Source organism: Pseudonaja textilis, chromosome 2 (assembly GCF_049901715.1).
Source record: "Pseudonaja textilis isolate UNSWEBS1 chromosome 2, rPseTex1.2, whole genome shotgun sequence".
Lineage (NCBI taxonomy): Eukaryota > Metazoa > Chordata > Lepidosauria > Squamata > Elapidae > Pseudonaja > Pseudonaja textilis.
In genome coordinates, this window is record NC_141991.1 from 14,588,147 (window position 1) to 14,604,242 (window position 16,096).

Below are 16,096 nucleotides of genomic sequence, written 5' to 3' on the forward strand. Positions count from 1 at the left end.
TGGTTGGAAAGAGGATCCATCTACGTTAGCACTGAACAACACCCTTCCCTCAACAGAGGGGGACGGATAAGACCAGGGGTGGGATGAGACAGGGTTAACTACCAGTTTGGTCATTGACAAGGTTTAGTGATTTACGATGTGCTTCCCTGCATGCTGCCGGAGCACGCCTGTAAATCGTCATCAGCCTGCTGCATGCAGAGAAGCAACCTTTCAAAAAGCCCTTTTCCCCTGCTTTTTAAACTGTATCTGTGCCTCGCACGGCAGCTGAAGTTGAAAAAAATCAGGAAATAAAGGTCGTGTCAGAGCCCGGGTGGGCGAGTGGGCAAAAACATCAGCAGACATAGAACCGGTCTGCTGCTCTTCAGAGCTACCGGTTCTACAGAGGTGGACAGAACCGGTAGAAACCCACCCCTGGATAAGATACCATCTATCTCCAGTCTACAACGCAACCTTTGCAGGACTGCCAGGAAGATTCAACAACCAATTGCACCCTGATTCAGATAACCTTGAGAGCACAGATAAATCCCCATGTGGCCTCAACGACTCTCACAGATAGTACAAATGACCAGATGACTGCAAAGAAATACAATGCTTCCATATCGCCCCCTCCCCAATCGTCCTATCAGAACCTATCCTTCCACCATCAGAACTGATTAAGCTTCTCGGATGAGAAGCAAAACTTCTTCTTCCTCAAGGAAAAAAACAGTCCAGTTGTCTTTTGTAGAAAAAAACAACAACACTTTTGAGATAAGGCCTCACTGAATATCCAAGGAAACTTGAAACACTCGTCAGGATTACCGGGAAGGAAAAGAATTAAGATTGGGCTCATCCAAAGGCAACAACTTACCAACTTCGTAGTTTCGAGATCAATGCTGAGTTGGCACATTGTCTGATTCCAAACATCAGAAGGTTTCTTACTTGAAGGCACTAAATCAGCTGGAGGCACCACCCAGAATATGCTGGAGCAATCGGAGACACAAATCTGAAAAGGAAGGAACACAGGGAAGCCGTCTGAAAAACCATCGGCAATGATTTCTAGGACAACTAAGATGATCAAAAGGCCTGGAGACTCAACCATACAAAGAATGGCTGCAGGTTTTGGGTCTGGCTAGTCTAAAGAAGAGAAGAATCAGCCAAGAATGTGGAAAACTCCCCAACCCATCGAGGGTCAATTTAGTGACCGATCAGGATTACAGATGTGGTCACGTGACATGGACTACATTTCCCAGGATATCTTAACTACATTTACCATGATACATTCCCTTAAGGGGACAGCTCCCAATTGCTACCTAACTATCCCAATTCCCAGACACTGGCTGGACAGCACAGAAACCCAGAGGCATTGTGGGAAATCCAGGCTGGTACAGTGTTAGCAGTATTTTTTTTTCTTTTTTCTTTTCATTAAAAATACTCCCTAATCCAGTGGTGGCTAACCTTTTTCGGCTGCCGTGCCGATAATTGAGCGCATTCTCACTTGCGCATGCTTGTGTGCCGGCACCCAGAAGGCAATGCATGCGGGCCACCTACACGCCCCCCGTGCATGCGCATGCGATCCCCTTGCACGCCATGCATCTCTGCCAATGCGCACGTATCTCCCACCCACCCCCGCGCATGAGCACCAGATACCCAATAATCACTTGTTGGGCGGCGCCGGGTGCACCTTCTGGGCAACCTCTCGCATTCCAGGGGAAATGGCTATGTGTGCCACTTCCGGCATGCGTGCCATAGGTTCACCAACATGGGCCTAAATGTTAAGGTCTGCAGAACATGCCTAGGAGCAGACACCTAGGCTGTCCTCGTTTCGCGACTGCCTTGTTTAGTGACTGTTTGCAATTACAAAGGTGATGAAAAAAACAACCTTGCCACCAATATTCACGTTTAGGGCCTCCTCAGGATTGTTAAAGGAAAGCTGAGGTGAGAACCTAAGTACCGTCACGGTTTCACTTAGTAAGTGCTTTGCTTAATGACCAAGTTGAAATCACCGAGGACTATTTGCACCTGGTTACACACATGCGCAGGCACACACACAATGTCAACTAAAAAAATACTTCTTTGGTCTTTTTAGCTGCCAGAAAAGAAAATGGGGAAAAACAAGGCATTCCTTAAATGCCTAGATAATCACCCCAGCAGCCCAAAGTTGTCGGAGCATAAGAAGTTTATAGGAGAGCATGATGGAGGACTCTTGGAGATGGATGTGTCCCATTGGAGAAGTCACATCCAAGGGCTGGGGGGAAGACCAGGGTCAAAGGGGAAATGTATGATGTAATTTAGTATCGGCTGCACTCACCATGCGTCAACACGGCCAACCCCTAATAAATCAATTTTCTTTTCTCTCAGATGCGGCTAGAGACTTTTAATTTGAATGAGGGTGGATTTGTTGGAGCCCTCACACTTACACAGAGAGAGAGAGAGAGAGAGAGAGAGCAAGATACCTGTGGGGTAGGGCATTGCAAGCCCTTCATTGCTATTGCCAGTGGATTCGCTTCCACGACACATTGCATGAGATTGAAGTAGAGAAGGTAAGGTTTGCCACTAAACAGAAAAAGGGAATTGAAGAAACACATTAAAAGAAATAATTCCTGGTAATGACAAAAAAAAAAAAAAAAGACACTCGGGTCGCTCCTGTTCTCAAAGTACATCCGGTTAACTGATTGCCGGACAATAATTTTGTACCGGTAGTCCTCGACTTACGACCACAATTGAGCCCCAAATTTCCGTAGCTAAGTGAGATATTCGTTAAGCGAATTTCGCCCCAGTTTACGACTTTTCTTGCCACGGTTGTTAAACGAATCACTGCAGTTGGCAATTTAGTGACATCGTTCTGAAAGTATATCCGGCTTCCCCTGTCGACTTTGCTTGTCCGAAGGTCGGGGACGATCCCACACGAGCCCCGGGGACACTGCAAATGTCATCAAGAGGAGCCAGTTGCCAAGCATTTGAGTTTTGGTGAGGTGACCCTGGGGACGCTGCAAAAGTCGTAAGTATGAAAAACAGTCCTAAGTTATTCTTTTTAGTACCGTTGTAACTTTGAACAGTCACTAAACGAACTGTTGTAAGTCGAGGTCTACCTGTACAGAGTTTTTTTTTTTTAATTCCAGGAAAACTGCGGCTGTCGGAGCTTGGTTAAATCTCTGCTTGTTAAAAATCCCTCCTCCAGGGGTGCGCTGGTGGGGGTTCACAAGGGTTTGGGAGATTCTCTAGCTCAGTGGTCGCTAACCAGTGGACCAGGGACCACTGGCGGTCCACAGAGAAATGTCCCCCCCACAAAGCAATTAATCCAGGCTGCTCCAGAACACAAGGCTGCGCCGCGCACATGACCTGCCCACCCGCTGGCCCCCACCCTTCGACCGAGCGCAAACCTTACCTTGAGTAGAGCCACGCGAGCTGGAACTGGAAGTTAAGACCAACGGTGGGGGAGGGAAATCCGCCCGGGGTGGATTGCTGAGGTTGGTGGAAAAAGTCAGTCCCGTATTCCAGAGCTGCAGTAGTCACAGGACTGGCCCTTTGGTCATCCCGGAGCAGCTCCTCCAGTCCATGGCAGGCCGGTGCGCCCGGGTGGAGGAGTAGCTGCTCTGGGATGACCAAAGCACCAGTCTTGTGACTACTGCAGCTCTGGAATATGGGACCGACTTTCCCACCAACGTCAGCAAGCCACCGTCTGTCAAATTTCATATTAGCGGCCCGAGGGATTTAAAATTATGAGTTTGGTGGTCCCTGAGGTCCAAAAGGTTGGCGACCCCTGGACTAGCTAAGATTCTGCGCAATTCGGAGAACCCCCAAATCCCGCTCTTGGGTGGCCCCGCCCACCCCACCCCTCCCGGGAGTCCCAACATGGCCCATTTGGGATGCAGGTAAGTGCAGGGTGCCCGTGGAGGCTCAGGATGGGAGATAAATGGGCCTGGCAGAAGTTCAGGAAGGCCAGAAATGGGCCCTTCTAGAGAGTCTCCGGAGCGCAAGGAGGCTGTTTTCGCCCTCCCGGGGTCTCGAGGAAAGCCTCTGGACCCAGGGATGGCAAAAAAGCACCCCCCGCCTCGCTGTGGTAGAGAAGGCCGACTGGGCCATGCCCACCATGGCCACGCCCACCCAGCAACCGGGCAGAGAACCCTTTGCTAAAATTTTTGAAGCCACCCCCCCCCCCCGCCCCCGACTCTAGCCAAGCAACAGTTTTGACGAGTCCCTTCCTTCCTTCGCAGGATTTCCAACGTACCGATTGCCGCCAATTCCGCAATAGGATCCCGTTGAATTTCTGGGATAAATAACTTGCCGCGGATCACCGTAGAGCCAGGCTTGAAAAACAAAAAAGAAGGGAGGGAGGGAGGGAGGGAGGGAGGGAGGGAGGGAGGAGAGAGAGAGAGAGAGAGAGAGAGAGAGAGAGAGAGAGAGAGAGAGAGAGAGAGAAAGAGAAAGAAAGAAAGAAAGAAAGAAAGAAAGAAAGAAAGAAAGAAAGAAAGAAAGAAGGAGGAAGGAGAGAGAGAGAGAGAGAGAAAGAAAGAAAGAAAGAAAGAAAGAAAGAAAGAAAGAAAGAAAGAGCGGGAGGGAGGGAGGAAGGGAGAGAGAGAGAAAGAAAGAAAGAAAGAAAGAGAGGAGGGAGGGAGAGAAAGAAAGAAAGAAAGAAAGAAAGAAAGAAAGAGAGGGAGGAGAGAAAGAAAGAAAGAAAGAAAGAAAGAAAGAAAGAAAGAAAGAGAGGGAGGGAGGAAGGGAGAGAGAAAGAAAGAAAGAAAGAAAGAGAGGGAGGGAGGGAGAGAAAGAAAGAAAGAAAGAAAGAAAGAAAGAAAGAAAGAAAGAAAGAAAGAAAGAAAGAAAGAAGAGAAGGAGAGAGAGAGAGAGAGAGAAGAAAGAAAGAAAGAAAGAAAGAAAGAAAGAAAGAAAGAAAGAAAGAAAGAAAGAAAGAGCGGGAGGGAGGGAGGAAGGGAGAGAGAAGAAAGAAAGAAAGAAAGAAAGAGAGGGAGGGAGGGAGAGAAAGAAAGAAAGAAAGAAAGAAAGAAAGAAAGAGAGGGAGGGAGGAAGGGAGAGAGAAAGAAAGAAAGAAAGAAAGAAAGAAAGAAAGAAAGAGAGGGAGGGAGGAAGGGAGAAGAAAGAAAGAAAGAAAGAAAGAGAGGAGGGAGGGAGAGAAAGAAAGAAAGAAAGAAAGAAAGAAAGAAAGAAAGAAAGAAAGAAAGAAAGAAAGAAAGAGAGAGAGGGAGGGAGGGAGGGAGAGAGAGAGAGAGAGAGAAAGAAAGAAAGAAAGAAAGAAAGAAAGAAAGAAAGGGCGGGAGGGAGGGAGGAAGGGAGAGAGAGAGAGAGAAAGAAAGAAAGAAGGAAGGAAGGAAGGAAGGAAGGAAGGAAGGAAGGAAGGCAGAAAAAAAATATCAATATTTCATAATTTACCATGGATATTCACCAGTTTGGAGCCCCCCAAAATGAGAATTTTAAGAAGTGTGGACTTCAACACCCTGCTGTCTGGGGAATCATGAGGTGTGAAGTTCACACTTCTCAAAGTTGCTACAGTTGAGAAACACTGAATTGAAGGGGGAAAAAAATCACACACTAACTGCAGATCCTTCTTTTTTTAAATGTCCAAACAACTTTCTCCTAATTTCTCAATTACAGAGGATTGATTCTACTATTTTAGTTGTTATGGGTGGGGTGGAAAGGCGGAGAACTGGGGGAAGAGATACATCCATCCTATCTAAAGTCTTCAAGAGAGGAGTTATTCCTTCCAGACCCCAGGGAGCTTTTAAACAAATGATCTGCTGGACAAAAGAAATAATTTCTTTTCAGAAAGCTTTAAGGAGGCTATTTGACTCTCCTTTACTCTTTTTGTTAATGAAATGCAAGTCTCCTTCCTTCCATAAGTTGGAATCTGAATGCTTAAAGCTGACCAGTTATATAATGCTGGCTTCTCCAAAACAATGATCTCTTCCCAGTGCCCAGGAAATGCATAACTCAGTGGGGCCAGTCTATTCTACATAACAAAGATCTACCTCCTTCAGGCAGAGCCATAATAGGAATTGCCCAAAGCCAGAGATGGTATTCAGTAGGTTCTAACCAGTTCCGGAGAACCGGTAGTGGAAATTTTGAGTGGTTTGGAGAACCGGCAAATCCCATCTCTGACTGGAGATATTACAGTCTCCTTCCCCTGCCATGCTCACTAAGCCACGCCCACAGAACCGGTAGTAAAAAAAAATTTGAATCCCACCACTGCCCAAAGCCCTTTCATTACATCATCACCCAGCAAGAGTCAACCAAGCCTGGGACTCAAAAGACAACCTACAAAGTTGCCCCTGCATGGCCTCATGGGAGTCTGACAACCAATCAGAACACAAGCTCAAATTCAAAGCCCAACAGGGGTTATATAACTAAGGGACTCTCAGCATCTCTTCCCTCTTTCTTCACCCAAGGCATGTGATCCTGTCCACCATTAAACCATCTTTCCAAGCAGTCAACATGTTTCCAGTGTCTTTCTTCCCCACTTGGAGCTGAACCCAAAAGGACATTTCTTCCAACAGCATTACTTAATATGACAAATAGAATATAAAGTTGACCAGTGGCAATAGAGATCGTTTCCCTTGGTCCTCTTCTCTAAGTTAAGAAACTTACTCACCCAAAAGCCCTATTATCATGTAGCCAGTGAGGAAGACCCCAAAGATAACACAGCAAATAATATCTGTACAGCTCCTGGAACAGAGAAAGTGAAGGGTTAGTCATCAACATACTAACTTACAGGCACATGTGTATGGGTGTTTACATCAAGTGGAAAGACTAAAACCTCAGCCTCAAATTCTATTGTCTTTGGGTATATATCCATAAAGCTTTTTTAAATGATTTCCCAAGTCAGCTAACACACATAGGATCTCTTGTAGTTTCTGATTCAAGCATGGATCAAGCCAAGTTTTTTTTTTCTGAGGTCAGCCAAAGTTGGTTTGGGACTGCCGTATACACAGCGGAAAGTTCTTGACCAGCTCAAGGTTGACTCAGCCTTCCATCCTTCTGAGGTCGGTAACATGAGGACCCAGATTGTTGTGGGGGCAATAGGCTGACACTGTAAACCACTTGGAGAGGGCTGTAAAGCACCATGAAGTGGTATATGCCAGGGGTCGCCAACCTTTTGGACCTCAGGGACCACCAAACTCATAATTTTAAATCCCAGGAACCACTAACAGTTCTATGGGCATGGCCTAATTTGTGGGTGTGGCTTGGTGGTCATATGACTGGCTGGGCATGGCTTATATGTAAACATTATAAATATTTATATAAATATTGAATTTTTATTAAAAAAAGAGCAACTTTTACCCAAAAGCAGGCAAAGCAGGCAGGCTGATTGAGTTGTTCACAGAATCACAGATTCATTCAGAGATCGATCTATCTGCCATTGGCTAACTCAGTCTGTCACATAAAATTTGCCAGCAAGCAAACTCACAAAATTAACTCACAACACACCATGCATGTAAATATTGATTTTTTATTAAAAAAGGAGCAACTTTTACCCAAAATCAGGCAAAGCAGACAGATTGAGTTGCTCACAGAATCATTCAGTGATCTATCTATCTGCCATCGGCTAGCTCAGTCTCTCAAATTTGCTTGCCGTGAGTCGGCACTGAATAACAGAACCTTCAGTCCTAAGGGAGGTTCGGCTGTGCTTAGCTAGAAAGCAAGAAATCCTACTATTTCCGGCTTCCTAGCTAATCTAAATCTCCCAGAACAGCAGAACAGATGAGGGTCGGAAAAAGGAAAAATAGCAATTTAGCAGGCAAGTTTACTGGGTAAGGAGTGAGTGGGCAAGGAGCGTTCCTGCGGACCATGTGGGCGGCGCAGCCTTGTGTTTCTGTGCAGCCTGGATTAATTGCTTTTGGGGGGGGTGTTCTGGGGGGTGAGATTTCTCTGTGGCCCACCAAAATTTTCTCATGGCACACCAGTGGGCCACGGCCCACCAGTTGGCGACCGCTGGTATATACCGTAAGTCTAAGTGCTATTGCTATCATTGGATGCTGGGCTCTTCCATGGGTTATGGGTTGGAGGAACACAAGGCTCTTCTCCAAGTAGACTATGCCTCCCCCCTCATTTTAAAAAATTGGCACTTTCCAGCATGGCACCCTCCAGTCCCCTTGAAGTTCAAACTGCGGTATCTTTGTCAGCCAAGCCATGCGCTGGAATTCAGAATATAAGTTCAATGTTGATAGAACAGTGCCAAGACTAGCCTTGCTTCCTAGGGGATTACGGGGCTCAAGTCCAACCTGTCCAGAGTTGGGAAGGCTGACTGTAGTAGACACAACGACAGTGGAAAATATGTTGATGCATCATCACCAGGAAGTTAAAAGCACTAAACTGGCATTATTTGCATATAATTTTATTAGGGATTCTGATTACAATCGTAAAAACTCATTCAAACTAAACTTAAAGAGAAAAGACAGTACAAAGTGCAGAAAATGAAAAAAGGATGAAGAGAAAGGAAAGAATGTAATAAAGGGAAAGGAAAGAAATGTATAAACAAGTAACTTCCAACCCTCATCATAATTAGATTCAAATTTAGTGGCTCTTCACAACCTTTTAATATTATAAGCACTAAACATGCGTTTTATAGCAGGCTGATATTTGGGGGGTGTTTTCTAAAACAACTTGCTGTGGTCAACTCACCACAGTCAACTCGCCACAGCCAACTTGTTGTGGCCAACTGGTCGTGGCCAACTCATCATAGAACAGCTCACCAGATCCAACTCGCCAGGGAACAACTCGTTATGGGACACGAGTTACACTAATATTGAAGAAATAGTGGAACAGAATCATTAAAGAAAGGATGCCAAAGGAGGGACAAAATGAAATGTGAATGAAAAAATTTGAAATCATTTTTTACTTATTTTAAATAATTAAATTGAATTGTTGAATTGTCCTGCGGCGAGTTGGCCATGGTGAGTTGGCCATGGTGAGTTGACTGTGGTGGATTGTCCGCGGCGAGTTGGCTGCGGTGAGTTGCCAGATGTGGGAACAAACAACATCAAAAACCAAGAGGCTTACTTGAAAGAAAATGTTTTTTTTTTCAGAATCTCAAACATTCATGGTTCCAAAAACATGTATCAGTCAGCAGATCTCCTGACGCCCAGAAATAAAACTCAACATCTCAAGCAAAATGTAGACCTCTTCCACATGCTTTCCAGCAACTATCCCTTTCCTCTAAATTTTTTATACTGCCCCACTTCCCAGGGATGTCCTTGTTCACAGACCTCCCTTCTTCCCTTCTGAGCAACTAAAGCTTCTCTCTTGTCTTTAGCTCCAGCAGCCTCGATCTCCTATTTGACACTCCAGCCATCCCCTTTGTCGCACGAGGTGTCCTTACCTCTTCTGGATAGGACCATGAAAAGAAGGATCGTATTGAGATTTCTCCCCTGGGGAAAAGAAAAAGCAAGAATGAGAACACATTTGGTCTAAAAGCATTACAGAAGGAAGAGGAGGTTCCTTAAAATCTGATCTCTATGGCTGGGTGCACATATAGACATACGTGTTAGTCGTTTCTGGCTCTAGGGTGCGGTGCTCATTTCCGTTACAAAGCCAAAGAGCCAGCGCTGTCCGAAGACGTCTCTGTGGTCATGTGGCCAGCATGACTAAATGCCAAAGGCACACAGAATGCTGTTAGCTTCCCACCAAAATGGTTCCTATTTTTCTACTTGCATTTTTTACATGCTTTAGAACTGCTAGGTTGGCAGAAGCTGGGACAAGTAACGGGGGCTCACTCCATTACATGGTGCTAGGGATTCGAACCGCTGAACTGCCGAACTTTCTGATCGACAAGCTCAGCATCTTAGCCACTGAGCCATTGCGTCCCTGTAGACATTATTAGCATAGTTTAATTTAAATACAGGCAGTCCTCGACTTTCGACTACATCCGAACCCAAAATTTCTGTTGCTAAGCAAGACAGCTGTTGAGTTTCCCCCCCATTTTACAATCTTTCTTGTCACAGTTGTTAAATTAGTAACTTAGTTTGTTAAGTGAATCTGGCTCCCCTATTGACTTTGCTTGTCAGAAGTTTGCAAACGGGGATTCACATGACCACAGGACACTGCAACCATCATAACTGTGAGTCAGTTGCCAAGCTTCTGAATTTTGATCACATGACCTTGGGGGTACTGCAATGGTTGTGAGAAAAACGGTCCTAAATCATGCTTTTCAGCACCACTGTAACTTCAAATGGTCAATAAACAGACTGTTGTAAGTCGAGGAGTACCTGTACAGGCATAGCACAACTCAGTGCTGGAGAGGGTTGTACCATCGATCTAGATAGGTAGGTAGGTAGGTAGGTAGGTAGATAGATAGATAGATAGATAGATAGATAGATATAGATATAGATATAGATAAATATACATAGATAGATAGATATACATAGCTAGAAAGATATACATAGATATACTGTAGATAGAGAGAGAGAGAGAGATACATAGGGAAGTAGGGAGGTAGGTAAGTAGGTAAATAGATATAGATAGATGATAGATAGATAGATAGATAGATAGATAGATAGATAGATAGATAGATAGATAGATAGATATAGATAGAGATAGATATAGATATACATAGATAGAGATAGAGATAGATATACATAGAGATATACATAGATAGATATACTGTAGATAGATAGAGAGAGAGAGATACATAGGGAAGTAGGGAGGTAGGTAAGTAGGTAAATAGATATAGATAGATGATAGATAGATAGATAGATAGATAGATAGATAGATATAGATAGATATAGATATACATAGATAGATAGAGATAGAGATAGAGATATACATAGATAGATATACTGGAGAGAGAGAGAGAGAGATACATAGGTAGGTAGGTAGGTAGGTAGGTAGAGAGATAGAGATAGATAGATATATATATATACTGTAGATAGATAGATAGATAGAGAGAGAGAGATACATAGGTAGGTAGATAGGTAGGGATAGATAGATAGATAGATAGATAGATAGATAGATAGATAGAGATAGATATAGATATACATAGATAGAGATAGAGATAGATATACATAGAGATATACATAGATAGATATACTGTAGAGAGAGAGAGAGAGAGAGATACATAGGGAAGTAGGTAGGTAGGTAAGTAGGTAAATAGATATAGATAGATGATAGATAGATATAGATATACATAGATAGATAGAGATAGATAGAGATAGAGATATACATAGATAGATATACTGGAGAGAGAGAGAGAGAGAGATACATAGGTAGGTAGGTAGGTAGGTAGGTAGGTAGGTATATATATATATATATATATATATATATATATATATATATATATATATATATATACTGTAGATAGATAGATAGAGAGAGAGAGAGAGAGAGATACATAGGTAGGTAGATAGGTAGGGATAGATAGATAGATAGATAGATAGATAGATAGATAGATAGATAGATAGATAGATAGATAGATAGATAGAGATAGATATACATAGATAGAGATAGAGATAGATATACATAGAGATATACATAGATAGATATACTGTAGATAGATAGGGAGAGAGAGAGAGAGAGAGAGAATGGGAGGGGGAGAGAGATATTTTGTGGACAATACAATGTAGGAGATAACATATTACATTAAGATGAAACCATAGTAAAACTACCATAAGAAGCCATAGAACTGCAATAGGATAGATGTTGTAATTCATTATCAAAAGAAGCTAACCATCTCTCAGGGGTCTTCAAACTTGACAGCTTTAAGACCTGTGCACCTCAACTCCCAGAATTCCTCCTCCAGTCATGTTCGCTCAGGAATTCTGGGAGTTGAAGTCCACAAGTCTTAAACTTGCCAAGTTTGAAGACCCTTGATCTAATTGCTTCTGGTGTGGGAGCAGTGAGATCATCCCAGATGCCTTGAAATTTCCTGAGGGGATATTCTTGAACTATCTGTGTTACAGTTTGTTCCAGTGCATCATATTTGACAGAGGACACCTATAAAAAACATTCAGAGCTGCCATCTAGATTTATTTATTTTTTTAACCATACTCCGGGGACTTTCCTTCTTCCAAAAACAGGATTCCCAGGCCCAACGCAGCACAGCTTCTGTGCCCAAGCTAAGCTGGCTAGGAGCTCCCTTTCCAAATAATAGTTCTAAAATCCACCATAAGCAACAATAATGTTCCTCCAAATCCTGATCACACCCACTGGCAGCCTAGAATTTCGTGGCAATAATACGTTCTCCACATTGCCTATGTCTTTTAACATTTGGCAATGGCTGAGGTATTTCCTTGGCTCATTTCTTTACTGTAAGCCAGGGGTCCCCAACCACCGGGCAGCGGACCAGTACTGGTCCGTGGAACATTTCCTACCGGGCTGCCGGTTTGCTGGGCGCCGCCATCTTGTTTGACGAGAAAGTGCTTCCGGGTGAGCTTTTCTGGTTGGAAAGTGGCATTTGGGTCCTGAAGGAATCCTCGCGCTTTAGTTTCATCGAAGGGGGGCAGCTTCGAACGAAACTAAGGCGCGAGGATTCTTTCAGCACCCAAGGCAAGGCAAGCCGAGCAACCGTCCCAAAGCCGTCCCGAAGTTAAGCCCATCGACAAAGGTACAAAGGAGGAGTTGAAGGTGGCAGGGAGAAGCGAGGGATGGATGGCTGGCTGGTCACTCGGCTCACCTTGCCTTGTCATGTGTGCTGATGCCGGTACCGGGCCACGGATCATTTTGTGATGCCGGTACTGGGCCGTGGCACAAAAAAGGTTGGGGGCCACTGCTGTAAGCCACTGAACCATTTCAGAGTGGGGAACGCCAACATATTGTTGTGTTCCCACGCAGAGGCCAGCAAGCACTTTCACAGATGTGTTGGGAACGGGATTACTAAATCCACAATCATCATGGCTTCCCATCTTGTCCAGAAGACATCAATTTCAGAAACATGCAATATCTTCTGTTCCTACTTGATACAGAAAATGTGTGGCACCTCAGCAGTGGTTCTGTGGGCATGACTTGGTGGGCGTGGCAAGGGAAGAGTACTGTAAAATCTCCAGTCAGAGGTGGTATTTGCTGGTTCTCCGAACTACTCAAAATTTCCACCGCCAGTTCTCCAGAACTGGCCAGAACCTGCTGAATATACCACCTCTGCACCTCAGCCAATGTCAGGTCTGCCATCATAAACACTTCAGCCTGTTTTGCTTCGCTGGCATCCTGCCATAAAATGTGGAAGGAGGGAGAAAGGGAATATAAAGGAAGACAGATGACAGGAACCAGAGGTGCCAATCTGGAACAGACTGGAACATCCAAAGACATGAGTGGGAGAACGGAATGCAAAACTACACCAAAGAGGCTCCATACCGCAAAGCTGTTACCAAAACATCAAATTCAAATATCATTGGACACTCATGAACTGATCAAGGAGGAAGCATCCGAGAAAAGGCAGGTTTTGAGCTGGAATATTCAGATCCAGCCTTGCTTATGATGCAACCACTTGGCTTTAGTCAAAGTGTACCTTTCACTACAAATGGACTCTTCCTTTCCTAAATGCCGAAGCTGGGGCAAGACTGACAGTCTATTTCTTTGTCACCTCCAGGGTCAATTGCTAATCTAATGATAAATCTATTAGGTCCAATTCTTTGGTATAAGAAATAAACAGGAAAAAATTTAAACAGGAAATAACCAAAGTTCTCTGAAAACATTCCAGAGATATGCCAGAGGTTTGGAAAGGTCACTGACAAAGTATGCAAATATTATAAAATGGACACTTCATCTCTGAAATTCCCACAATGGGGGCTATAATGTAACATCTGTGTTTCTGGTCCGAGAGTTTAAGGGAAAGTGGATTGTGGGTACCATTCAGAAAATATCTCTATATCACCTCCTACAATTGATGGGGGCCAGGACTCGGGAGGCTCCAAAACTAATGCATTGTACACAGTCACCTAAATCACAAAATTTAATGAGCTGAATTCTGAGGTGAGGGTTTGAACCCCACAAAATAATATCTGATAAGTCCCAATAGGATGAAAACTGGGCATGTGGGCCCCCTGGTGGTCAGTTCAACCTGATTCAGAAGTTTCTTACAGGTTGACCTTGACTTCAGGTTACCTGGTAGATGCAACCACGTAACTTCTCTGGCAGCTATATAGAAGGAACTCATTACTATCTTTTTCTAAGATTTTTAAAAAAAATATCTTCCCAGTCTATCTCCAGCTCTTGGAATTTCCTAGCAGTAGTCCAGGCAAACACTAACAAAACTGCTTAGTTAATATCAGCCAGGTGCTACTTTCTACTGTGGATCTAACACATACTGAAGGCACCTCCCCTGCGTTCACACAACAGAGTCAAACAATGGTTGAGTTTCCCAGCATCAATGCTCGTTCAATTCAGCAGTCCAGAGCTATTTCCCTCCAGGTACAATTTCTGGGGAGTTAATAGGTCATATTGTCTTCAAGTCTTGGTTGCAAACAATTCCTGGCGCTGTCACCTTCTTGGCCTCATCCACATAATTTTCTTAGGAGTAAGAGTCATTTTCCTCTGCTTTTGTTTTCCATGTGACTTCCTAGTCTAACCTGACTGATTATGCGCCATTAGTTGTTGCTGGCTCCTAGAAACTGCAAATATAAACTTTCTCCACCACGATCTGTTCTTAACATGGTACTGCTTCAGGTGTTCCAAAGGTTTCTTCATCTCCGTTACACCGAGACCATCCATCTTGCGGCTGGTCATCCTCTTCTCTTTCTTTTCCCCTTTTCCAGAATCAGAGTCTTCTCCAGAGAGCTAGATAACAGAATAACAAAGTTGGAAGGGCCCTTTGGGGGTCTTCTAATCCAACCCCCTTGTTCAAGCAGACCTGATACTGTTTCAGACAAATGGACGATGTTGTGTTCATAGACTGACGGCGGTCCTCACTCCGGTCCGCCGCTCGGGTGGGAGCGCCGACCGCTCCCATTGGCTGATGCCGTTTGACAGCCGCTATAAAAGGAGCTGTCAAACTGCATCAGCTGTTGCCGCCAGCTGACTGCCAGTTAGCCCCGGCAGCCGCGGCAACCCTTTATTCGAGTGAATAAAGCCTTTTAAAAAGTCAAGCCTGTGTCTGTCTCAGTATCTGCCGCCACTCCACAACACTAGCAACGAGGGCGGGATACAATTAGAGACAACCAGGTGAAGACAGCTGAGCCAGTCACTGTCAAAAAGAGCCGAAGCCACTGAGAGCTGAATAACGTCACCGCCGCTGACGCTCTCCATGAGCGCGAAGTTCAAAACTCCCCAGCTGAGGAGCCAGATGCCGCCTGACAGGCGCAGCCGCAAGCGCTTTTCTAAAAGCGCGAATTTAAAGCTCCCTCAGCTGAGGAGACCAACGCTGCCGCTTCACGATGGTTTCAAACCCGGCATTCCCTCCCTTCCAGCCGACGGCCGAGACGTGGGAGTCGTACATGAACCGGTTCGAGTGTTTCCTGAACGCGATTGACCTGACAGAAGCCACCGACCTGAGGAAAAGATCCTATTTCCTGAGCTTCTGTGGAGCTGCTGTTTTTGATACTGCCTCCGCACTAGTATCCCCCCGCTCTGTGAACTCCTCCCTGGGAGGAGTTGCAGGGAATCCTGTCTAACCACTACTCCCCCAAGCCTTCTCAAATAGCTAGAAGGCTGGCTTTTAGAAGGAGAGTTCAGGCTGAGGGGGAGACCGTTAGTCAGTATATGGCAGCCTTAAGATCAGCTGCCATACACTGCGGCTTTAGAGATTACCTGGAAGACGTGCTTCTTGACCAAATCGTAGGAGGGGTTAGAGACCTAAAGCTTCAGAGGAGATTACTAGTAAAAAAGGACTTAACTCTAGCCATAGCCATAGAAGAAGCTCAGGATGCTGAGCTGTCTGAGCTGTCAGCAGCTGAGATTCAAGGGAACCCCGTAAAAGAAGGAAGCTCTACCATTCGTTTCGATGAGGTTTCCCCAGCTGAGGAACCGCTTGACGTAAACTGTCTCAGACAAACAAGACCCCCTCCAGAGATACCAAGGAAAAACACCAACCCAGCAACCAGACAGCAACCCAATTGTCTGAGCTGTGGGGGGGCACATCTCAGGTCAGCATGCAGATTCAGAAATGCCATCTGCCTGAACTGCCAGAAAAAAGGGCCACACAGATAGGGTTTGCCAAGCTGAAAAAACCTTCCCACAAAGA

At 44.8% G+C, this 16,096-nt stretch overlaps 1 protein-coding gene across 1 annotated transcript in view; it reads right to left on the bottom strand.

Annotated features, from left to right (window-relative positions):
- SLC44A4 (solute carrier family 44 member 4) overlaps positions 1–16,096 on the bottom strand; it is a 77,832-nt gene that overhangs the window by 35,234 nt on the left and 26,502 nt on the right. The window contains exons 2-6 of the mRNA XM_026720044.2: positions 9,311–9,359; positions 6,584–6,657; positions 4,208–4,286; positions 2,433–2,532; positions 848–982 (exon numbers count right to left, since the gene is read on the bottom strand). Of these exons, the coding sequence (XP_026575829.2) occupies positions 848–982; positions 2,433–2,532; positions 4,208–4,286; positions 6,584–6,657; positions 9,311–9,359 (437 nt within the window). The remainder of the gene's footprint in view (positions 1–847; positions 983–2,432; positions 2,533–4,207; positions 4,287–6,583; positions 6,658–9,310; positions 9,360–16,096) is intronic.